The 23,751-nt window shown below is 41.8% G+C and overlaps 5 protein-coding genes across 5 annotated transcripts; 2 read left to right on the forward strand and 3 right to left on the reverse strand.

Annotated features, from left to right (window-relative positions):
* Nucleotides 1-853: 853 nt before the first annotated feature.
* On the forward strand, nucleotides 854-1,796 carry LOC117726145 (histone H1-like). The gene has a single exon (XM_034526241.1). The coding sequence runs from the start codon at nucleotides 887-889 to the stop codon at nucleotides 1,487-1,489; it is 603 nt and encodes a 200-aa protein (XP_034382132.1). The 5' UTR covers nucleotides 854-886; the 3' UTR covers nucleotides 1,490-1,796.
* A 6,241-nt stretch (nucleotides 1,797-8,037) lies between these two features.
* On the forward strand, nucleotides 8,038-10,322 carry LOC117725968 (histone H3-like). The gene is made up of 2 exons (XM_034525893.1): nucleotides 8,038-8,364; nucleotides 9,509-10,322. Exons 1-2 carry the CDS (start codon nucleotides 8,072-8,074, stop codon nucleotides 9,981-9,983), a joined length of 768 nt encoding a protein of 255 aa, XP_034381784.1. The 5' UTR covers nucleotides 8,038-8,071; the 3' UTR covers nucleotides 9,984-10,322.
* Nucleotides 10,323-12,174: 1,852 nt separating this feature from the next.
* LOC117726236 (histone H1-like) lies at nucleotides 12,175-14,349 on the reverse strand. Its single transcript, XM_034526397.1, has 2 exons — nucleotides 13,683-14,349; nucleotides 12,175-12,559 (listed from the first exon to the last, which is right to left on the reverse strand). The coding sequence occupies exons 1-2, from the start codon at nucleotides 14,321-14,323 to the stop codon at nucleotides 12,295-12,297; spliced, it is 906 nt and encodes a 301-aa protein (XP_034382288.1). The 5' UTR covers nucleotides 14,324-14,349; the 3' UTR covers nucleotides 12,175-12,294.
* Nucleotides 14,350-16,549: 2,200 nt separating this feature from the next.
* Nucleotides 16,550-17,413, reverse strand: LOC117726388 (histone H3). The gene has a single exon (XM_034526636.1). It carries the CDS (start codon nucleotides 17,361-17,363, stop codon nucleotides 16,953-16,955), a length of 411 nt encoding a protein of 136 aa, XP_034382527.1. The 5' UTR covers nucleotides 17,364-17,413; the 3' UTR covers nucleotides 16,550-16,952.
* A 666-nt stretch (nucleotides 17,414-18,079) lies between these two features.
* Nucleotides 18,080-18,637, reverse strand: LOC117726389 (histone H2B-like). The gene has a single exon (XM_034526637.1). It carries the CDS (start codon nucleotides 18,606-18,608, stop codon nucleotides 18,234-18,236), a length of 375 nt encoding a protein of 124 aa, XP_034382528.1. The 5' UTR covers nucleotides 18,609-18,637; the 3' UTR covers nucleotides 18,080-18,233.
* Nucleotides 18,638-23,751: the final 5,114 nt, after the last annotated feature.

Raw genomic sequence — 23,751 nt, forward strand, 5'->3', positions numbered from 1 at the left:
CACACTGCTCTTCATGGTGGATGAAGTCACATTGAGTCCTTTATGTCCATAATCTGAATTAATGTCATTATTCCATTTCCTGTCAAGCTGTCATTCTACATGTTTATCCCCTCAACAATATCAATACTTGTGTTTAATGCCCCGTTGTGAAGTTTATCTTCGGCCTCATGCACATCTGTTCCTATTGTTGTGAATTCAATAATGTCATTTATGAGTTATATGAATATATTATAACTTTCATTGGTTGAACTGGAGGCTGAAGACGAGGTGTTATAACCTGCTAACTGTATGAAATAAATAATAACTATTCATATGAAAGTATTCATGACGACACGTTCACATCAAGCAGCCCCACGAGCCGCGACCATCATCGGTGTGTTTGCTGCTCCCAGAAGAACTTCAGTTTATCACCAACCGATCGACCGCAGGTGGTTGTTTTCACATCGAGACCCGGAACCAACATGCGGACCAGTTGGAAAACGGGTTTTGAAGGAGATCCGATCCATTTAAAACCATTTAAAGAGAGAAATGAGTCGGAAAACCCGCTGATCAGCGCTCTCCACGGCGGTGAGTAGGTGAGGTTTGGAGGCTCCTCAAACCAAATACAGACATCATCGGAGCTCTAGAGGACTTCAAGAGGAAGAGGAACAGCTCCTCGTTCGGCTCCCTTCGCCGCCGGCCTTCAGTGCTGCTTCCGCGGGTCGTTTTGAGTCTTTTTTCCGTGAAGAAAAAGCACAAGTGAGTCCGCTTTCAGGCTGTCAGAGGAGCCGCGCGCTGGGTTGAGTCTGCACGGTTCTCATGCAGGCTTTAAGTACCGCCCCCTGCTCGCAGCTCTCCATCAGTCAGTCGGACTCTCGTGTTTCCTGAAGTGCAGCAACGGAACAAAATGGCAGAAACAGCTCCAGCTCCAGCTCCGGCCGTCGCGCCGGCCAAAGCGGCCAAGAAGGTGGTGGCCAAGCCGAAGAAGGCCGGTCCCAGCGTGGCTGAGCTCATCGTTAAAGCCGTGGCCGCATCCAAGGAGCGGAGCGGCGTGTCTGCTGCCGCCGTCAAGAAGGCTCTGACCGCGGAAGGATACGACGTGGACAAGAACAAGTTCCGCGTGAAGACCGCCATCAAGAACCTGGTTACCAAGGGGACTCTGGTCCAGACCAAGGGGACCGGGGCCTCCGGCTCCTTCAAGATCAGCAAGCTGGCTGCCGACAAACCGGCAAAGAAAGTCGCCCCCGCAGCCAAGAAACCCGCAGCGGCCAAGAAGCCCAAAGCGGCGGCAGCAAAGAAACCTGTTGCCGCAAAGAAGTCACCGAAGAAGGCCAAGAGACCCGTAGTGGCCAAGAAACCGTCAGCGGCCAAGAGCCCAAAGAAGGCAGCAAAGAGCCCCAAAAAGCCCACCAAGAGCCCCAAGAAGGTGGCGAGGAAGGCCCCCGCAGCCAGGAAGACCCCCGTCAAGAAGGCTGCCAAAGCCCGGAAGGCAGCACCCAAGAAGAAGTGAGCTGCTCTCCGGCTGAACAACCAACTCCTTTTTAAAGGCTCTTTTAAGAGCCACCCACACAATCTAAGAGCGTTTCCCTCTTTTCATTAACAGCAGACACAATATTCATATTCACATTTTAATTAATTAACTTAAAATACAACCTAGGAGCTAAATATGATCCTAATGCAGTAATTCACTCGCTCCAACTGATATATGTAAAACAATGGACATTCATACACTCCATGTGTCTGAATGTGTCAGCCTCCATGTCTATGAATGTTTCAGCCTCCATGTCTATCAACGTTTCAGCCTCCATGTCTATCAATGTTTCAGCCTCCATATGTATGAATGTTTCAGCCTCCATGTGTATGAATGTTTCAGCCTCCATATGTATGAATGTGTCAGCCTCCATGTCTATGAATGTTTCAGCCTCCATGTCTATCAATGTTTCAGCCTCCATGTGTATGAATGTGTCAGCCTCCATATGTATGAATGTTTCAGCCTCCATGTGTATAAATGTTTCAGCCTCCATGTCTATGAATGTTTCAGCCTCCATGTCTATCAATGTTTCAGCCTCCATATGTATGAATGTTTCAGCCTCCATGTGTATGAATGTTTCAGCCTCCATGTCTATGAATGTGTCAGCCTCCATGTCTGAATGTTTCAGCCTCCATGTGTATGAATGTTTCAGCCTCCATGTCTATGAATGTTTCAGCCTCCATGTGTATGAATGTTTCAGCCTCCATGTCTGAATGTTTCAGCCTCCATGTGTATGAATGTTTCAGCCTCCATGTCTATGAATGTTTCAGCCTCCATGTGTATCAATGTTTCAGCCTCCATGTGTATGAATGTTTCAGCCTCCATGTGTATAAATGTGTCAGCCTCCATGTCTATCAATGTTTCAGCCTCCATGTCTATCAATGTTTCAGCCTCCATGTGTATGAATGTTTCAGCCTCCATGTGTATAAATGTTTCAGCCTCCATGTCTGAATGTTTCAGCCTCCATGTGTATGAATGTTTCAGCCTCCATGTCTATCAATGTTTCAGCATCCATGTGTATGAATGTTTCAGCCTCCATGTGTATGAATGTGTCAGCCTCCATGTCTATCAATGTTTCAGCCTCCATGTCTGAATGTTTCAGCCTCCATGTGTATGAATGTTTCAGCCTCCATGTGTATGAATGTTTCAGCCTCCATGTCTGAATGTTTCAGCCTCCATGTGTATGAATGTTTCAGCCTCCATGTGTATGAATGTTTCAGCCTCCATGTGTATGAGTGTTTCAGCCTCCATGTGTATGAATGTTTCAGCCTCCATGTGTATGAATGTGTCAGCCTCCATGTCTATCAATGTTTCAGCCTCCATGTCTGAATGTTTCAGCCTCCATGTGTATGAATGTTTCAGCCTCCATGTCTATGAATGTTTTAGCCTCCATGTGTATGAATGTTTCAGCCTCCATGTCTGAATGTTTCAGCCTCCATGTGTATGAATGTTTCAGCCTCCATGTCTATGAATGTTTCAGCCTCCATGTGTATCAATGTTTCAGCCTCCATGTGTATGAATGTTTCAGCCTCCATGTGTATAAATGTGTCAGCCTCCATGTCTATCAATGTTTCAGCCTCCATGTCTATCAATGTTTCAGCCTCCATGTGTATGAATGTTTCAGCCTCCATGTGTATAAATGTTTCAGCCTCCATGTCTGAATGTTTCAGCCTCCATGTGTATGAATGTTTCAGCCTCCATGTCTATCAATGTTTCAGCCTCCATGTGTATGAATGTTTCAGCCTCCATGTGTATGAATGTGTCAGCCTCCATGTCTATCAATGTTTCAGCCTCCATGTCTGAATGTTTCAGCCTCCATGTGTATGAATGTTTCAGCCTCCATGTGTATGAATGTTTCAGCCTCCATGTGTATGAGTGTTTCAGCCTCCATGTGTATGAATGTTTCAGCCTCCATGTGTATGAATGTGTCAGCCTCCATGTCTATCAATGTTTCAGCCTCCATGTGTATGAATATTTCAGCCTCCATGTGTATGAATGTTTCAGCCTCCATGTCTGAATGTTTCAGCCTCCATGTCTGAATGTGTCAGCCTCCATGTCTATCAATGTTTCAGCCTCCATGTGTATGAATGTTTCAGCCTCCATGTGTATGAATGTTTCAGCCTCCATGTGTATGAATGTGTCAGCCTCCATGTCTATCAATGTTTCAGCCTCCATGTCTGAATGTTTCAGCCTCCATGTGTATGAATGTTTCAGCCTCCATGTGTATGAATGTTTCAGCCTCCATGTGTATGAGTGTTTCAGCCTCCATGTGTATGAATGTTTCAGCCTCCATGTGTATGAATGTGTCAGCCTCCATGTCTATCAATGTTTCAGCCTCCATGTGTATGAATATTTCAGCCTCCATGTGTATGAATGTTTCAGCCTCCATGTCTGAATGTTTCAGCCTCCATGTCTGAATGTGTCAGCCTCCATGTCTATCAATGTTTCAGCCTCCATGTGTATGAATGTTTCAGCCTCCATGTGTATGAATGTTTCAGCCTCCATGTGTGTGAATGTTTCAGCCTCCATGTGTCTGAATGTTTCAGCCTCCATGTGTCTGAATGTTTCAGCCTCCATGTCTATGAACGTTTCAGCCTCCATGTGTCTGAATGTTTCAGCCTCCATGTGTATGAATGTTTCAGCCTCCATGTGTCTGAATGTTTCAGCCTCCATGTGTATGAATGTTTCAGCCTCCATGTGTATGAATGTTTCAGCCTCCATGTGTCTGAATGTTTCAGCCTCCATGTGTATGAATGTTTCAGCCTCCATGTATATGAATGTTTCAGCCTCCATGTCTATGAGTGTTTCAGCCTCCATGTGTATGAATGTTTCAGCCTCCATGTGTATGAATGTTTCAGCCTCCATGTGTATGAATGTTTCAGCCTCCATGTGTATGAATGTTTCAGCCTCCATGTATATGAATGTTTCAGCCTCCATGTCTATGAATGTTTCAGCCTCCATGTGTATGAATGTTTCAGCCTCCATGTATATGAATGTTTCAGCCTCCATGTCTATGAGTGTTTCAGCCTCCATGTGTATGAATGTTTCAGCCTCCATGTGTATGAGTGTTTCAGCCTCCATGTCTATGAATGTTTCAGCCTCCATGTGTATGAGTGTTTCAGCCTCCATGTCTATCAATGTTTCAGCCTCCATGTGTATGAGTGTTTCAGCCTCCATGTCTATCAATGTTTCAGCCTCCATGTCTATGAATGTTTCTGGAATGTCAGTGTGACTCCTGTCCTTGTGTTAACATGTCATATAGTAACCAAACCTAAAGATAGTCTAAAAACAGATAACAATGTGCTGTAAGATCATGTTTGGTTACCAGGATAACTTCTCTGAGAACTGAAGCCCCTTCTGAAGCTCCACTGCACCACATGAGTCATTACACCCCTTAGCCCCCAACTCACCATGTTCAAGTGTAGTTCCTCCACCTGTCAGAAGCAAGAAGGGTGGTGTCCTCAGATACCTGTCAGAGAACCAGGGTTATCCTGGAGACCAAGCGGTGAGACAGTTATTAATGATAGTGATTACGCTTTCAATTAACTCTTCACTAAGTCCTGCCCCTCTAACGCTGACTGGCCAGTCACAGCGTAGCATAGTTTAGCTCCCAGCAGCAGCTCTGGTGATGAAAACAGGACATAAGTGAGGACATCATTGTAATATGAAACCCAAAACTAACCAGATCAATTGTAACAATGTAACCAAAACACAAACCTTCCTTCTGATTGGCTACTGAACATTTGCTGCTGAAGTGTCTCCGTCTGTCTTTAGACCCTCAAGTTCAAGGAAACAGTTTTTAACTGATGTCACGTTTTGCTTCCCATTTCTACCATCGTGTTAAAGCTGCATTCTCTCCACTGACCACCAGGGGGCGACTCCTCTGGTTGTATAGAAGTCTATGCTTCATGTGTTAAAGCTGCATTATCTCCCCTGACCACCAGGGGGCGACTCCTCTGGTTGTATAGAAGTCTATGCTTCATGTGTTAAAGCTGCATTCTCTCTCCTGGTCACCAGGGGGCGACTCCTCTGGTTGTATAGAAGTCTATGCTTCATGTGTTAAAGCTGCATTCTCTCCCCTGACCACCAGGGGGCTACTCCTCTGGTTGTATAGAAGTCTATGCTTCATGTGTTAAAGCTGCATTCTCTCTCCTGTCCACCAGGGGGCGACTCCTCTGGTTGTATAGAAGTCTATGCTTCATGTGTTAAAGCTGCATTCTCTCTCCTGACCACCAGGGGGCGACTCCTCTGGTTGTATAGAAGTCTATGCTTCATGTGTTAAAGCTGCATTCTCTCTCCTGACCACCAGGGGGCGACTCCTCTGGTTGTATAGAAGTCTATATAAATGACTCTACTTCTCTTGATGTATTCCCTCAGTAAACATTGTAAACATTAGTTTTTGGTCTCAATCTCTATTTTCAAGTCTTCTTCAATACAGCGTGATGTTCATTTAGTAAATTATGGTCATTTAGAGTCAAACAGACCATAAAGCAGGGGATGTTTTGGGGCATGGCTACAAGGTGATTGACAGGTCTCTACCAGAGAGACTCCTCCTCACTTCCTGTTTACTGGTTGCAAAAAAACCAAAATGACGACCACCAAAGTCCACAAAACAATGAGTGACGTCACAACGACTCCATTCACTACTCCTATAATGTCTTTGTGAACAGTGAATATGAAGTAAAGATGAAACACTTCTATACAACCAGAAGTTCGCCCCCTAGTGTTTAGTAGAGAGAATGCAGCTTTAACACATTGAATTCAGTTTATTTTGCATAGCCCAAAATCACAAATCACAAACTCCCCTCAGAGGGCTTTACAATCTGTACACATACGACATCCCTGACCTTTGACCTCACATCGGATCAGGAAAAACTCCCCCAAAACAGAAAATACCCTTTCACAGAGAAAAAAAAGTGAAGAAACCTTCAGGAGATCAACAGAGGAGGATCCCTCTCCCCAGATGGACAGAAGCAATAGATGTCATGTGTACAGAATGAACAGCATTTACAAAGTTACCTGAGGCGAAGACTGAACTCCTTTGGTACCATGTCTTTCCGAAGGATCCACAGGAATCGCTGGTCGGATTTTGTATCTAATGAGCGGTTACTCCGGGAGACTCGGATGAGGTATGTTACATGCATCACTACGGGCATGTGGCCCGATTCCCTGAGGCTGACCCGGCCCACAGGATTCTATGTTTGAGAGGCCCTGTTGGGTGGAGGAGACCTAGGGGTTGCCCAGGGCCATTGGGAAAGAGGGCAGGTCCAGGCCATGGGCTGGATGCCGGAAGCAGGGGCAAGGAGCCAGGACCAGCTTCAGACACAGTCAGGTCCAATGGACCCTATAAGACGAGAAGTCACAACGACTCCGGGCAGGAAGCAGAGTTAATAAGGTGCAATGGAGAGATGTAAATTCATCCATAAGGAGAGAGAGAAGAGGAGAGAGGTGCTCAGTGTATCCTAAAACATCCCCCAGCAGCCTATAAGCCTATAGCAGCATATCAAGGGGCTGGACCAGGACAAACCTGATTTAGCCCTAACTATAAGCACTATTAAAGAGGAAAGTCTTAAGTCTATTCTTGAATGAGGTGACTGTGTCTGCCTCCAGGACTGAAAGTGGAAGCTGGTTCCATAAAAGAGGAGCTTGATAACTGAAGGCTCTGGCTCCCATCCTACTTTTTAGGACTCTAGGAACCACAAGTAGCCCCGCATTTAGTGAGCAGCTCTCTAGTGGGGCAATATGGTACTACAAGCTCCTTAAGATATGATGGTGCATCACCAATCAAGGCTTTGCAGGTAAGGAGAAGAATTTTAAATGTGATTCTTGATTTTACAGGGAGCCATATTCGATTTTTCATCTTCGGGCAAATTTTTCACCAAAGTTGAAAAATTTCAACTCTGCCGAATTCTTTACGCCACCCGACAAAAATTTGCAGCATTTACAATCATTCGCGCCTGTGCATTGACCTTTGCATGGAATCTACTCGCTACTAACGCTTTTGGTGTGAATGCAGCCTTAGAGATAGGGTAAGGAGATGAGTTTCCTCTGTAGGGCTCAGCCTTAGAGATAGGGTAAGGAGATGAGTTTCCTCCTTAGGACTCAGTCTTAGAGATAGGGTAAGGAGATGAGTTTCCTCCTTAGGACTCAGTCTTAGAGATAGGGTAAGGAGATGAGTTTCCTCCTTAGGACTCAGCCTTAGAGATAGGGTAAGGAACTCGGACATCAGGAGGGAACAATATTGTTTGGTACATTTACACGTGTAAAGCAGCCAATAGTTGAGCTGTATTTGGAGTAATTTATTAAAATACAAAGTACCAGCTGTGATCATAAATATTTGAGAATTAGACATTGTTGGTGACAATGTAATGAAATCAGAGGCAAATGCGAGAAGTGCTTTTTTATTTTGAAGGGATTCATCGTACCCGGAAATGCAGCAGCCGACCTGAAAAGAGGCGGGCTGAGATGTCGGTCTGTCTTCAACTACGTCCGCAGGTGATGGTTAAATAGCGCCGCACTCTGAGTCCGGATCATTAGTTTAACCGACTCGACTCTGACAACATGAGCGGCCGCGGAAAAGGAGGCAAAGGACTCGGGAAAGGAGGCGCCAAGCGGCACCGGAAGGTCCTCCGTGATAACATCCAGGGCATCACCAAACCCGCCATCCGCCGCCTGGCTCGCCGCGGCGGAGTGAAGCGGATCTCCGGTCTGATCTACGAGGAGACCCGCGGCGTGCTGAAGGTGTTCCTGGAGAACGTGATCCGTGACGCCGTCACGTACACCGAGCACGCCAAGAGGAAGACGGTGACCGCCATGGATGTGGTGTACGCGCTGAAGAGGCAGGGCCGCACCCTGTACGGCTTCGGGGGCTAAGACACTGACGACAGCGACACGACTCAACGGCTCTTTTAAGAGCCACCACCTCGCCCAGAGAGCTCGGGTCCTCATTACAAATGCAGATTACATATTATTTTAAATGATGAACACAATGAAATTGTACTGATGTGGTCTATGAAAAGTTAGTTTCAGGTTAAAGAATATATTAAAATATGTTTTGTCTCATCTTCATCACAGAATATTTGATCTTATTTTGTCTTATACCTCATGTTCAAAATATATTTTATTACATAATTAACTTAACTTATAATGTGTTAACATCGTCATGTTTCTCTAGGTAGTTATAATACTTACTAAAACTAAAATTCTTTATGCAGTTTGTGTGTTGGTCCCTCTGCATAGGAAGTACAATGTTATAAAGTTATTCAAAAACTATAAATTGATGGAGAGGAATATTCTATCTTTATTACTACATATGCATGCACCGTATTTCAGTAAAATGATTTTCTTCAAATTACAAAGAATGTAAAGAAAGCACATTTAGGAGCACAGTAAAATGTATTTAATGTAATTCAACTTGTTTTAAATGCCATACAAATATTCAAGTATTTTAAGTCAGGGTGTTTTTAAATATGTTTTCAGAACATTTGCAATATATATATTTATACTTTTCAGTAGTATATACCTGTAACAATCTTTAATCTGCCATAGAAATTCTACAAATTTAAATCTAGTAATTCATTTAAATATAGAAGTATATAGTAATTAAATATAGAAGTATATAGTAATTAAATATAGAAGTATATAGTAATTAAATATAGAAGTATATAGTAATTAAATATAGAAGTATATGGTAATTAAATATATAGAAGTATATAGTAATTAAATATAGAAGTATATAGTAATTAAATATAGAAGTATATAGTAATTAAATATAGAAGTATATAGTAATTAAATATAGAAGTATATAGTAATTAAATATAGAAGTATATAGTAATTATTGTTACAGCCCTAAAAGCTTTGGAAACGTATTTAACAACAGATGCCTGAATGAGCGGGGATTTTCCAATCTTCTTTATCCATTGGCTGAGCTGCTTTATCACGTGCATACATTGGACCAATCAGCGTCCCCTTAACGCCGGCTCTGGCTATATAAAGGAGACGCCGTTGCTTAAAGATCACAACGACTTTGATTTTCGTAAAGAGAAGAAGGCGAGCTTTAAAAATGGCCAGAACCAAGCAGACCGCCCGTAAGTCCACCGGAGGAAAAGCTCCCAGGAAGCAGCTGGCGACCAAAGCTGCCCGTAAGAGCGCCCCGGCCACCGGCGGCGTGAAGAAGCCCCACCGTTACAGGCCCGGTACCGTGGCTCTGAGGGAGATCCGCCGCTACCAGAAGTCCACCGAGCTGCTGATCCGCAAGCTGCCCTTCCAGCGCCTGGTGAGGGAGATCGCTCAGGACTTCAAGACCGACCTGCGCTTCCAGAGCTCCGCCGTCATGGCGCTGCAGGAGTCCAGCGAGGCTTACCTGGTCGGCCTGTTCGAGGACACCAACCTGTGCGCCATCCACGCCAAGAGGGTCACCATCATGCCCAAAGACATCCAGCTGGCCCGCCGTATCCGCGGAGAGAGGGCTTAGACTGACCCGACCACAGCGAACAACCAACGGCTCTTTTAAGAGCCACGTAACTCTCTGAAAAGCTCCTTCCTCTGGATCGATTAATTCATACAGTCCGTCTACAGCCTAAATAATATGAAGGCTACCTGTAAACTGTACCGCTTAAACCTTTATTTAGTACATTAACGATAACAGGAAAGACTCATCTCATACATCACATTACCATTTTAGATCAAATCCGGTTTTGGTTGTGTTTTCTTTAAAATGATCATATATTTTTCAATGTATTGTCTGTGACCATATGCATACATGGTGCACTGGTCAATGTTCATGGTGGAAATAAATCATCCAGCTCCTACAGATTTCCTTATTGCTATTAATAAGTGAAGCCTGGGTCCAAATGGGTCTGTATGGTGGAAGTGGAGCAACACTACCCGCTTATAACGAGCACATTGAACCAACCATGTCTGTTTCTGATTATTGAAACCATTATGGAATAAGAACGGCTCTTCGTTGTCGTCAGTGTAACTTTAACCATTCCTTCGGGAGTTGGTTATTATCACCGTAAATGCACTAAAACAACCGTAAATTAATGTAACGCCGTTAAAGGGACCTTTGTTTTTTGGATCATCATAAAGTTGTTAGAAACCAACAAACCCTTATAAATATAGTTTGTAGTCATTCACCCCTCCATAGATCAGAATTCATGAAAAATACATTAACATAAACTATTTTATAGGTACATTGGTAATATCTAGATATAAACTTCAATATTCTACCATAACAGTTTTTTCTAAACAGCATTTCGAAACTTTTTTTTCATGGGGTGATGTAGATAAAGAGATGAGACACCTGTTCAGGGTCACATCCACCCGCTCACTCAAAATCAAGACAAATGCGTCATAAGGATTTGTATTGAATGTAAACTTTAGTGTAAAAATACAATTATATTATAATTATATATATTTACAGCTAAGCAACTGCTGCTTAGTACATAAGATAAAACTGTAATATTGCAAGATTGAGATCTTTGGCTAACGCCAGTGATTAGAAGTGTGATGATAATGATTCTAATAGTACTACTTATACTACTAATAGTACTACTTGTACTACTAATACTAATTATACTACTAATATTACTACTTGTTCTACTAATACTAATTATACTACTAATAGTACTACTTGTACTACTACTTATACTACTTATACTATAGTCAGGAAGTCTACTTCATTAGCTGTTGATGGTCGTTTTAGGTTTAAATTCATATTTAGAATAAAGATGTATGGTTTAATATTCTCTAACGATGTCATGAGTTAACCTTCAATGGCTGTAACTTTGCTTTTTGGTTAAGAAAGGTGATTTAATATATCATAATAATTACTAAGTAGACATTTTAATACCCTTTTAAACTCCTGCATTTGGATGTTATATGTTATTGATATTAATTGATATGTATTACCTTGTCATTTCTTAACCAGACCAGCTCAATCTTCCACACAATGGAGAGTTAAGAGGCGTCATAATGTTTATAATCATTATTAATCGTGCATTAAATGGTCAATGCCAACATTTAAGATTCCACTTCTAAACTGGAAGAAAGAGTTTAAATTCAAGAGAATGTCATAGAACTTTACAGTTTAATAAGAGACAGAACCGTCTCATTATATTTGTATTAAAGTAGTTTAATTACAGACAGAACCGTCTCATATTTGTAATAAAGTAGTTTAATAGTGGACAGATCAGGTTTATTAAGTCTCCTTTAGGATCCAGACCAGGTTTAAGTCTCATAGGGGGTTCTGATCCCGCTCTGCCGTTGTGAAAATAGTTCTTAAGAGGTTTAGGTCAAATAAAACAATAAAATACACTACACGTTATATATTTTTTAAACCACTAAAACTCACTATCCAGCATGTGAATATAGTAATTGTGCACTTATCTCTTATACAACGTGTTTGCCAGTTGCATCGAGTTCATAAATTCAGAGCATTTCTCTTTCAGAGGAGTGGGTGGCTCTTAAAAGAGCCGTTGGGTGAAGTGAGAGGCGGGTCCGGGTCTACTTCTTGGCGGCCTTCTCGGTCTTCTTGGGCAGCAGCACCGCCTGGATGTTGGGCAGCACGCCGCCCTGAGCGATGGTCACTCCGCCCAGCAGCTTGTTGAGCTCCTCGTCGTTGCGGACGGCCAGCTGCAGGTGCCGGGGGATGATCCGGGTCTTCTTGTTGTCGCGGGCCGCGTTGCCGGCCAGCTCCAGGATCTCAGCGGTCAGGTACTCCAGCACCGCCGCCAGGTACACCGGAGCTCCGGCGCCGACACGGTGGGCGTAGTTACCCTTCCTCAAGTGTCTGTGGACACGGCCGACGGGGAACTGGAGCCCGGCCCTGGAGGACCTGGTCTTGGCCTTCGCTCTGGTCTTACCGCCGGTTTTACCTCTTCCGGACATGTTTCACGGGTTTTCTGCTTCGTATAGGAGAGAAGAATGCTGCTCCGCCGGGGAAGCTCAGCATATAAAGGAGCTCCTGGTCGCTCATTGGTCCGGGACAGTAGGACGATCATCCAATCAGAGAAGGCGACGTCACAGCGCGAGCGCAACATTCCCGCTCTGCATGCGATTTAAACAAAGAGACGTTTAGTCAAAATAAACACAAAACCTCATAAAACACGACTTTTAAAGCGTTTTTATACACTTACAACCAATAAATATGAATATAATAAACATAGTGAAATATTGACTTCATTATACAGGAGATGCTATTATGAAATAATATGTTAACATGAATTAAATTACATTTAAGTGACTGTGAACACACCACGTCTTAAAGTGATATAAATATGAAGTTCTGGATACTTCACTCAGTAGAAGTACTTTACAAGTACTTTACAAATACTTTACAAATACTTTACACGGGCTGAATTAGAAATGTATGTTAGTATAATGAAGAACATCATATATAATTAGATTATTATTACTTGTGTATTAATGGAGCAGCAGGATTGTGGTGTTGTCGATTGAACTGGAGCTCATTTTTAACTTTGTATATTGAATTGAGTTTTTTTTTGTTTATTACTTAAAATGAGTGAAAATAGTGATAACTACAATCACATGTTCTCAACAATAATAATAGTTAAACAGAGTAAAGCTGTAAAATAAACGCAGTAACAATGTGTTGTTGGAAGTAGTATAAAGTATAAAGTGGCCTGGGGAGAAAATACTAAGTAAAGAACCTCAAGTGTGTAATTTAATCATATTTAAATTGATCATTTTTAGAGCCTCAGTGAGTTTAAACGTATTAAAGAGCGTTGAAGGATGACGTCATTTTCAGCCATTATGCATTTGTTCACAATTAAAAAAAACTCCAAATAATAATAATATTTTATAAATAAAGTGCTATTTTGTGCATTTAGTTGAATTAAATGGTGAAATATCAGATACAAGTATTCTATACTGAGGCAAGTTTCATAAAAGAGGAACTAGTTAAATAAGTTATACTAGTTTTATTGACTGATGTTGTTTGGACTGCATCTTTAGTGGAAGGTTATGCATATTATTTATATTTATCATTACACATTATTTTTGATGAATATTGTGCGATTTCACATTTCTTGAAGCGGTTTTATTTATTATATAAAGATAAGTAGTATTGAGGAAGAAGTCTCTTTGTGTGTTTGGGGGCTCTTAAAAGAGCCGTTTTTGTGGGGCGAAACAAACTTTAAAAAAAGTTTACTTCTTCGCTGGTTTCTTGGCTGGAATCTTCTTCGCTGGTTTTTTAGCTGCGGTCTTCTTCGCTGGCTTCGCAGCTTTGGGCTTCACGACCTTCTTGGCTGGTTTCTTGGGAGCGGCGGCCTTCTTGGCCACCACCTTCTTGGCCGGGCTCTTTGTGATCTTCTTCACGGAGGTTTTCTTGGGCGTCGCGGGCTTCTTCGCCTTCTTGGGTGTCGTCTTGGCCGCTTTCGGCTTCTTGGCGACGGCAGCAGACTTCTTGGCCGGGGCGATCTTCTTCGCTGCGGGCTTCTTGGGTTTGGCGGCGGGCTTCTTCGCCGCCTTCTTGGGCTTCTCGGTGGGCTTGGCCGCCTTGAAGGAGCCGCTGGCCCCGTTTCCCTTCACCTGCACCAGGGCTCCTCCGTCCAGCAGCTTCCTGACGGCGCGTTTGACGTACGCGTTGTTCTGAACCACGTCGTAGCCGTCGGCGGCCATGGCCTTCTTCACGGCCACGTAGGAGATCCCGCTACGGCTGTTGGAGGCCGCCACCACCTTCATGACGAGCTCGGCGGCGCCGGGACCGGACTTCTTGCTGGGCTTGGACGCCTTCTTCTTGGCGGCTTTCACCGGGGTGGCCTGTGCGGCGGCTGGAGGGACTTCTGCCATCGTGCTGGTTGAGCTGGTCCTCGTCTGTGAGACTGATGGAAACTCTCCGCGAGGAGGGGAACTTAAACACACCATGCGGACCGTGGAGACTCAACCTGCCTGCCTCTCACCGGGGCTGCGGGGAAGCGGTGCGACTTGTGTTTTCTCTTCGCCATTAAACGTATAAAACACGCATCTAGAGGCGGAAAGAAAGCCTGAAAAGTGACCGGCTCGTAGCGAAGGAGTTCCTCTTCACACGCGAGTGAAATAAACGTCCACACGCGTCTGCATTCAGGCTGTAAAGCGTTTAAACGTCTCCCACCATCTTCTGGGCGAAACGCAGCCGGGTGTCTTTTCTTTGTGATTTCTCTCCTAAAAGCTGTAAAATACTTCAAAACTCCGATAAAACGAGTTTGACAGCGAGGAGAGAAGTTTGTTCAGAGATCCAGAGAAACGACACTCTCCTCTTGTTCATATTTATTTATTAAAAAGAGCTTCATCTGGTGTCTGCAAACACACTCCTGTTGGGAGAGGCCACTGGCTGAGTGCTCCACTTCCTGACTGCCCTTTATTTATTTATGGTTTATTTCTCTTCATATTCATGTTTATATATTTATTACAGTTAGATAAATAACTCTGTGGGGACACAAAGGTTCTTCTTCTGGAGACAGAAGAGCTCCCTCATGAACTCTGGAGCGTTCTTGATTCAAACTATAAATAATTTATTGACAATAAGACTCACAATATTGTGTTATTCGTGGTCTTTATGAACAACTATTTTCTAAACAATAATTTGCGTCACTGTGTTGTGAAATGTAATAAAGCAGGTTCTCTTATTTCCTTTGGTGTAATCTTACATCAGTTTAAGATGTTAAATAAACATTGAATCACTCTTAATCTATATACAAATATATATTAGCATCATCTTTATTTATCATCAGCTATTGGCATAATACAAGTTCACCAATTAGTAATGCTTTCTATTGTTTTAATTTATTATGCACTAAATATAACTTGGTGTCTTCCGCTTGTAGATCTCATTTTATTTTCCTTTTTATTACTTTGTTCTTTTGTAATATTTGTATTCACATTAACATGTTTTTCAATCGTTACGTCAAATTATTGCAAAAACAAAATGCTGTGATGTGACGGATGTTCAGAGGAATTGAAAAGGACATTTTATTCTGCTTGGAAAATGTTGGATAGTTTATTACAAACAATATTTTACAGCTTAATTTCAAACAATATCAAGCAGATTATTGTGAACAAGTAGATGTGAATATGCAGAAGTTATTCAATATAAGAGAAGATATAAATGTTGGATTCATGAACGAAATGATTGTAGAGATGAATCAAAGATTACAACAGAAGAACAAGAGCAAACAAAAGTGTTAAAATACTTTAAAAAACAATAGAGCAATAACAACAATGTAAAATATTTTATAATGGAATTAAGAGTTATATCCATTTATTTAAATAATTAAACAAAAATAGATGACATTATAAAAAAAACAAGAATAAAAGTGGATGAGAAGTAATAAATGGGGTAAATTATAAAATGATGCATGTATAGATATTGTTTTTGTATTAATTTGAATATTTGATATAAGTGTGCATGTTGTTTGCCAAAAATACCAGAACAGATATTTTATAATCGTGTCGACATGCAGTTTTTTTGAGTTCATTTCAAAGTTGGGTTGGAAAGTGGTACGTTATGAAAAGTGTTATTATTTTGTTTATCGTGTTATAACGTACAGTGAAAGAGTTATAACCAATATAGTTAGAATGGAACATCACGGTCAAATAAGATCAGATGAAACTTTATTAAATCAGAAGGAAATTATTGTGAATTTAAAGATTGCAACAGAAAAGTAACCAAAAATGTGTGTGTGTGCGTAAACTCACACGTGGTACAAGTTAGATATGATTTGAAGAAAAAAACAATATAATATACATATTTTTATGCACAGTATAATAAAATTAAAAAAAATATGAATAAAAACGATATATATTTATATACAAAATATAACATTTTAAATCAATAAAATATAAAAGTAAAAAAAAATATTTTTCAAATAAATGTAAATTTGTTTTGTATTCATGTTATTCTCAAAATTAAAGTCGGCAGAGTAGTTTGATGAAAACATTTTTCAAATAAAACATTTTGGAAATGTACGTTGACATTACGTTTTATATATATTTATATATTATATATACTTGTATACAAACAGTTTGATCACTTACTCAACTCCTATAAGTTTATTTGTATTTCCTATTTCATGGTGGTTCATATTTCTGTTCTAATGCAACTGTAGTGACTCAAATCCATTTTAAATGTACAAACCACGTGAACACTGCATTATATTATTCAGAGATAAAGAACTCTATGAACTTTAAATGTTCACCATTAAAGATGGAACTAGTTATATGAAGTTTGTTGTACCTGGATCTTTAAAATATACATTCAACTGTACCCAAGAGTTTACACAGGTGGTATTTTTGCAGAATATTCATCCATGAAATGCAGAGTCATGGATTCAAGAGTTAATTTGAGGGACCACCACGTGTTTGTCAGACCGGACCAGAGCTCTTAGAAGCGGGTGTGGGGCTCTTAAAAGAGCCGTTGGTGGTTCGCTGTGGTCGGGTCAGTCTAAGCCCTCTCTCCGCGGATACGGCGGGCCAGCTGGATGTCTTTGGGCATGATGGTGACCCTCTTGGCGTGGATGGCGCACAGGTTGGTGTCCTCGAACAGGCCGACCAGGTAAGCCTCGCTGGACTCCTGCAGCGCCATGACGGCGGAGCTCTGGAAGCGCAGGTCGGTCTTGAAGTCCTGAGCGATCTCCCTCACCAGGCGCTGGAAGGGCAGCTTGCGGATCAGCAGCTCGGTGGACTTCTGGTAGCGGCGGATCTCCCTCAGAGCCACGGTACCGGGCCTGTAACGGTGGGGCTTCTTCACGCCGCCGGTGGCCGGGGCGCTCTTACGGGCAGCTTTGGTCGCCAGCTGCTTCCTGGGAGCTTTTCCTCCGGTGGACTTACGGGCGGTCTGCTTGGTTCTGGCCATTTTTAAATGGTTGTCTTCTCTTTACTTTAGGAGAGTAGTTGTGTCTCTCACGCGCCGACATCTCCTTTATATAGCCAGAGCCGGAGCACAGGCCACGCTGATTGGTCCAGATTATGCACGTGATAATGCAGCTCAGCTATTGGATAAAATACAGTTTAAAATCCAACGGTCCCTCTGTCAGTCGTCTGTGTACATTATTAGAGCTTCGTGGTACTAAACAATAACTCAACACAGACACACGTAGATATTTATATAATGTTTACATTATTTTATATTTGATAAAAACATAAATGACTCACATATTGGCACAGAACAAGCTAAACTAAGTATGTAATAAACGTTATTTGGCGTATAATGAAGTGCGTAAACAAGCTTATTCATTTATTTTATAACTGGTGTAAAACATGAAAATGTACAAGTACTAAAGATGTTTCATTGCAAAGGGGTGAAATAGCGCATGTATTTTAGTTTCTTCCATAATTAGAATAAATAATGTAAATATCTGAACTTCAATTTTAAATGGTAATTATTAAGTTGCTGTACAAATTGTTGTTTTGAGAGCTTCTTTGGTTTAAAGCCCCTTTTAAGTCCTTGGAAGTTACAATGGAAGTTTTACATTTAAAGTGTAATATATTTTATAGGTTAAAAGGAAACCTTTAACAGATTCCTCTCTAGTTTCAAATAAGTTATATTATAGCATTTAAAATTCCAGTTCATTCATGCGATCCTTTTATTTAAATAACATTTGTGATTTGATTTTACATTTAGTTCTGAATGATGAACTCAGTGATCAGGATCACAGAATCGTGGCTCTTTCAGAACAAAGTGGGTGGCTCTTAAAAGAGCCGTTGTGCTGGAGGTCTAGCGGTCTCACTTGGAGCTCGTGTACTTGGTCACGGCCTTGGTGCCCTCAGACACGGCGTGCTTGGCCAGCTCCCCGGGCAGCAGCAGGCGGACGGCGGTCTGGATCTCCCTGGAGGTGATGGTGGAGCGCTTGTTGTAGTGAGCCAGCCGGGAGGCCTCGCCGGCGATGCGCTCAAAGATGTCGCTCACGAAGCAGTTCATGATGCCCATGGCCTTGGAGGAGATGCCGGTGTCGGGGTGGACCTGCTTCATCACCTTGTACACGTAGATGGCGTAGCTCTCCTTCCGGGACTTCCTCCTCTTCTTGCCGGTCTTGCTGACGGTCTTGGAGACGGCTTTCTTGGAGCCCTTCTTGGGCGCCTTCACGTTGGGTTCCGGCATGGCTGCAGGTCACAAGTTCACGGTGTGTGTTGTCCGCGCTGCGCTTCGACTACTTAAACCCGCCGCATGCAAATGAGGCTGCGCAGTCCCCCCTCTGCCATTGGCTTATCGTCAGTGACGTCAGTACATTTGACTCTCCCAGACTTTAACGTTGTTCTGTTTGAATTCTAATTCGTACATTGATTTATTAAACCTTATTATGAATTGTATTATACAGATTTACTATATGAAGCCTCTCATTCAGGTATGATCACCTTTTTATGTTATTGTTTATTTATAATGACAGTTTAATTATAGTGCATTCTACCAACACTTTGTTAGAAGCTCAACACAATATTAATGTTTTATAGGGGTATTCAATTGTGGCAAAATAAGAACATTGTTCTCACGCTTAATACCCTGTAGACACACCTGCATTGTGTATCTTGTGTATGTATTTGTGAATGTATTTATTGATATTTTCTATTTCGTTTCGTTTTATTTATTTATCTAATTAACATCTTCCTAAATTAACATTGTGCTACAAACACCAACGTCTGTTATACAAATTATTTTATTATATTTCTGAGTTTTGAGAAGTGACCACAGAACTCTTTGAACACAACAATCATGTTTTTCCGGAATAAATGGTGGATTAATTCATCTTTACCGCGTACATGTTTAGCACGTGTCAAATTAATTTGCATTAAATTGATTAAATAATAATAATATATATATCAATATTAGACTTTCTTTTATTTGTTTACATTTTTCTTGTGAATTGCTGGATACTTTAATTTCCCCAGGTTGAATTAAACATAACAAAAAAGAAGACATTTATATTTTTTTGATTGAATTTAAATGATACATACATTTAAATCGAATTAAACAGTTTACTGTAATAAACCGTTAGTGACATAATGAAGGTGCAGGTTTGTTTTCCAGGCGGTCATTGTGACAAAAGATAGTTTATTGTGTTAAAAGTCTCTAAATGAACGTAACAACATATAAATAAATACTTCACACTTTGCTGGAAGATGTTCTGAGTTTAAAATACAAATGTCTCCATCTAGTGGAGAAGCAACGAAACGCAACCAGCCGACAACCACAGCTGAGTATGTTTCAGTTTATTTCATAACTCGTCTGCATATATTATTAACAGTTTAACAAACAGGATTTCTTTTCTGTTAAAAACACAATGTAACATTGACGGGATGAGGTGTAACATGTGAAACACTTAAACCACTGATACACACAAACTTTTGGCTTATTCAGACCTATTTGGCAGCGTTGTTTTGGGTAATGGCGTCAGAAAGAAGGTACTTGATGGGCGGAGGCAGCTTCACGGATGATTCACACTCACAGGCAGCAAAGTCTACGGTCCAGACGGAAAGGAAACTACCTCCGCTACTGTTAGATATGAAGGTGCAATCAAAACATGCATTTAGAAAGGAAAAGATTTTTTAAAATACACTTTGCAGGTTGACGCCTACAAAACGGACGCTTTTCAAGAAAAACATGTTTGATTTGATTGAATCAAAAAGGACCACGAGCTTCAGTTTGTGCCTCTGATGGGATCAGATTTTACATTATGAGTTCTTTTATAGAAATAAACAGCTGTGTTTTCATAAAAAACAGTTCAACTTTGAAGAAATACCACTCTAAATCTACTTAAAGTCACGACGAGGAACTTTTATCTTGTGTTGGTTCTGGTGCCCCCTGTGGACTAAAGGGGTAGTGTTGGTTCTGGTGCCCCCTGTGGACTAAAGTAGTAGTGTTGGTTCTGGTGCCCCCTGTGGTCTATAGTGGTAGTGTTGGTTCTGGTGCCCCCTGTGGACTAAAGTGGTAGTGTTGGTTCTGGTGCCCCCTGTGGACTAAAGTAGTAGTGTTGGTTCTGGTGCCCCCTGTGGACTAAAGGGGTAGTGTTGGTTCTGGTGCCCCCTGTGGACTAAAGTAGTAGTGTTGGTTCTGGTGCCCCCTGTGGTCTATAGTGGTAGTGTTGGTTCTGGTGCCCCCTGTGGACTAAAGTAGTAGTGTTGGTTCTGGTGCCCCCTGTGGACTAAAGTAGTAGTGTTGGTTCTGGTGCCTCCTGTGGACTACAGGGTCCCTTTAGAAAACCTCTAATTTTACTGCAGCAGGGTCTGACAGTCTGCCCCTCTCAGTCCTGGTTCTGGTTCTCCCGTGCCCCCCTTCTCTCCAGCGGGTCCAGCAATACGTCCGGGATCTCCAGCAGCGTGGTGTCGCTCCTAGAGAGGAGGACTGGTCTCTGCTGAATCTGGGTCTGTCGAAGGTGGACTGGTCTCTGGAGGCCCCACTGGAGTCTGTGCTGAAGGAGGTTCTGGTGAACCTGCATGACGTCATCTGGTTTCACCAGAATCCGACCCGGTGGCTCCGATGAGGAGCTTTAAGAAGAACTCTATAGAACCAGACCATCTTCTCTCTGGTGGTCTGGTTACTGATGGAGGTCTATAGAGGACCAGGACTACACTGAGACCAGGACTAAACTGAGGTCTATAGAGGATCAGGACTAAACTGAGGTGAATAGGATCAGGACTAAACTGAGGTATATAGAGGATCAAGACTACACTGAGGTCTATAGAGGATCAGGACTAAACTGAGGTCTATAGAGAACCATGACTAAACTGAGGTCTATAGAGGACCAGGACTAAACTGAGGTCTATAGAGAACCATGACTAAACTGAGATCTATAGAGAACCATGACTAAACTGAGGTCTATAGAGGACCAAGACTAAACTGAGGTCTATAGAGGACCATGACTAAACTGAGGTCTATAGAGGACCAGGACTAAACTGAGGTCTATTGAGAACCATGACTAAACTGAGATCTATAGAGAACCATGACTAAACTGAGGTCTATAGAGGACCAAGACTAAACTGAGGTCTATAGAGGACCATGACTAAACTGAGGTCTATAGAGGACCAGGACTAAACTGAGGTCTATTGAGAACCATGACTAAACTGAGATCTATAGAGAACCATGACTAAACTGAGGTCTATAGAGGACCAAGACTAAACTGAGGTATATAGAGGACCAAGACTAAACTGAGGTCTATAGAGGACCAGGACTAAACTGAGGTCTATAGAGAACCATGACTAAACTGAGGTCTATAGAGGATCAGAACTAAAGTGAGGTGAATAGGATCAGGACTAAACTGAGGTCTATTGAGGTCTATAGAGGACCAGGACTACACTGAGACCAGGACCAGGTCAAAGTTCCTCATAGTAACTGAACAGTTTCAAAAGAGCCTGTTTTTGGATAAAACACAATTCTCTGCGTGAAACCGTTGATCCCTCAGAGGCACAAGCTCCACAGTGAAGGTGTGTGAGGTTCATGGAGATGTTCTTAGGACTTCAGGATAAGGCTGGAGGTCTCCGGTCTACACGGCACAGGGTAGCAGCTTCAAGGGTACACAAAACATGTCACCACTGCAGAACACGGGATTGAAACGATAAAACAGGAAACACTGTAAACGCTCAAATAGTGGCCCAAGTTTAGGAATAAATAAAGAAGCTTATTTCATCATGTTTCAGTCAGAGGTATTCCTCTGTTCTCTTTGTTGGTCTTTTCACATTAAAAGCCTTCCAGTTGTCCAGGGATCATAACAACTTCACATCGAAAGACTTTTATTGTGAAATATGGAGTTTTCTTTTTATTACCAGCAGCGATAAAAGCACTAAATGATATATATATATATATATATATATATATATATATATATATATATATATATATATATATATATATTAAACGTTTGCATCAGTCTTCCATCTTAAATTTGATTCACATTATCCAAAAAAGTTAAAGATCATTTCTTACGTTTCCATTCTTTTCTCACAAGTTTGCTAACGAAAGCTACACCAGATCTACCGTTAGCTAAGCTACTAGCATCCGCTAACAAGGCACAAATCTAACGATAAATTATTAGACGGGCAAATGCTTAGTTCTCGTCGCCAATCATATGGGGAAGATGGTAAAGATGGTTGTAAGAGCCGTTTTGTTTGTTTTTGTTTTGTTTAACCTCCCACCACTAGGGGGCGTAGGCCAAGGTAACCAGGAGGAGCCGGAGAACCAGGTGTTGCTAGACTGGCAGCAGCACACAGACAAACGAACGGTTTGGACCGGGAACGTGTCTTCTGGTTCGTGTTGGAAAACGTACAATAGTAGAAATAAATAACCTTTCACATTAAAAACTGGACATTGCATCTATTTATTATGTCGAAACTAAACCTTCAAGCAACCACAGTGACCTTTTGTTTGATTGTCAACGGGCTCACTGCACATGGTAAAGATGGTAAACGTTTGACCTACGACATCTTCCCCTTCCGGTGTCCCGTCATTGGACTTTATTTTGGATAATAAATGATGCACGAAAGATTTCGGCAGAAGATGAATATTTATTTTTTGGAGTTGTGCCATGAATTTCACAGATAATGTCGGTCAATTTAAAAGATAATATTGCACGTCAAGTTAGTCTCAGGTTCTCATGGTTTTGTGTGAAACAACAACAACAAGGCCGTTAGCTGTGCTAGCTAGCTAAATTAGCTAACGTAAACTTAACTAATATGTTTTAACCGCCGACTTTATACAGGAAGTGGACGTCGTCATGGTGACGTCACTGGTTGGTTTGTGGACTGATATTAGGCAGACGAGTTTGGTTGTCTTGCCGTCGCCATCTTGGATTACGGCCATCGTCAAGTTGGCTTTTTTTTTGCATCCGATAAACAGGATGTGACCATATCAGTTGCTGATGTTTACAGTGCAGAAACGGCAGTAACTCCCATTGGGCATGAAGGCATCACATGATGTCGATGGCCCAACAATTGGTGGAAAATACAAAATTCATTTGGCGTCTGAAACCACGATTAATCGATCTTCTAACATCTCACTGCTGGTCCTTCTCTAGTCAATCTGTTCCCTGAAGTCATTATTTGGGCTTTTACCTGAGCATTCACAGTATTTCCTCTCCCATTCTGGCGAAACACACACTCATTCATTGTTCTCGCCGTCACACGTACTCATGCCACTTATAGTTGCTTGATTGATATGTAGGAGGAAGTACAAAATAACAGCAAGAAGAACAGGCCACACAAAGGTAGAGAAATACTAAATACTTCAGATTCAAGCACCTGAACAAAACAGTAGA

This window comes from Cyclopterus lumpus, chromosome 23 (genome assembly GCF_009769545.1).
Source record: "Cyclopterus lumpus isolate fCycLum1 chromosome 23, fCycLum1.pri, whole genome shotgun sequence".
Lineage (NCBI taxonomy): Eukaryota > Metazoa > Chordata > Actinopteri > Perciformes > Cyclopteridae > Cyclopterus > Cyclopterus lumpus.

What these genes read in the sequence shown, in the direction of transcription:
- LOC117726388 (XM_034526636.1), bottom strand. Translation starts at nt 17,363, where the DNA reads ATGGCCAGAACCAAGCAGACCGCCCGTAAGTCCACCGGAGGAAAAGCT.
- LOC117725968 (XM_034525893.1), top strand. Translation starts at nt 8,072, where the DNA reads ATGAGCGGCCGCGGAAAAGGAGGCAAAGGACTCGGGAAAGGAGGCGCC. An exon ending in AAGAGGCAGGGCCGCACCCT is followed by an intron (nt 8,365 to 9,508) that starts GTACGGCTTCGG and finishes TATATAAAGGAG; the next exon opens with ACGCCGTTGCTTAAAGATCA.
- LOC117726145 (XM_034526241.1), top strand. Translation starts at nt 887, where the DNA reads ATGGCAGAAACAGCTCCAGCTCCAGCTCCGGCCGTCGCGCCGGCCAAA.
- LOC117726236 (XM_034526397.1), bottom strand. Translation starts at nt 14,323, where the DNA reads ATGGCAGAAGTCCCTCCAGCCGCCGCACAGGCCACCCCGGTGAAAGCC. An exon ending in GCCAAGAAACCAGCGAAGAA is followed by an intron (nt 12,560 to 13,682) that starts GTAAACTTTTTT and finishes AATCGCATGCAG; the next exon opens with AGCGGGAATGTTGCGCTCGC.
- LOC117726389 (XM_034526637.1), bottom strand. Translation starts at nt 18,608, where the DNA reads ATGCCGGAACCCAACGTGAAGGCGCCCAAGAAGGGCTCCAAGAAAGCC.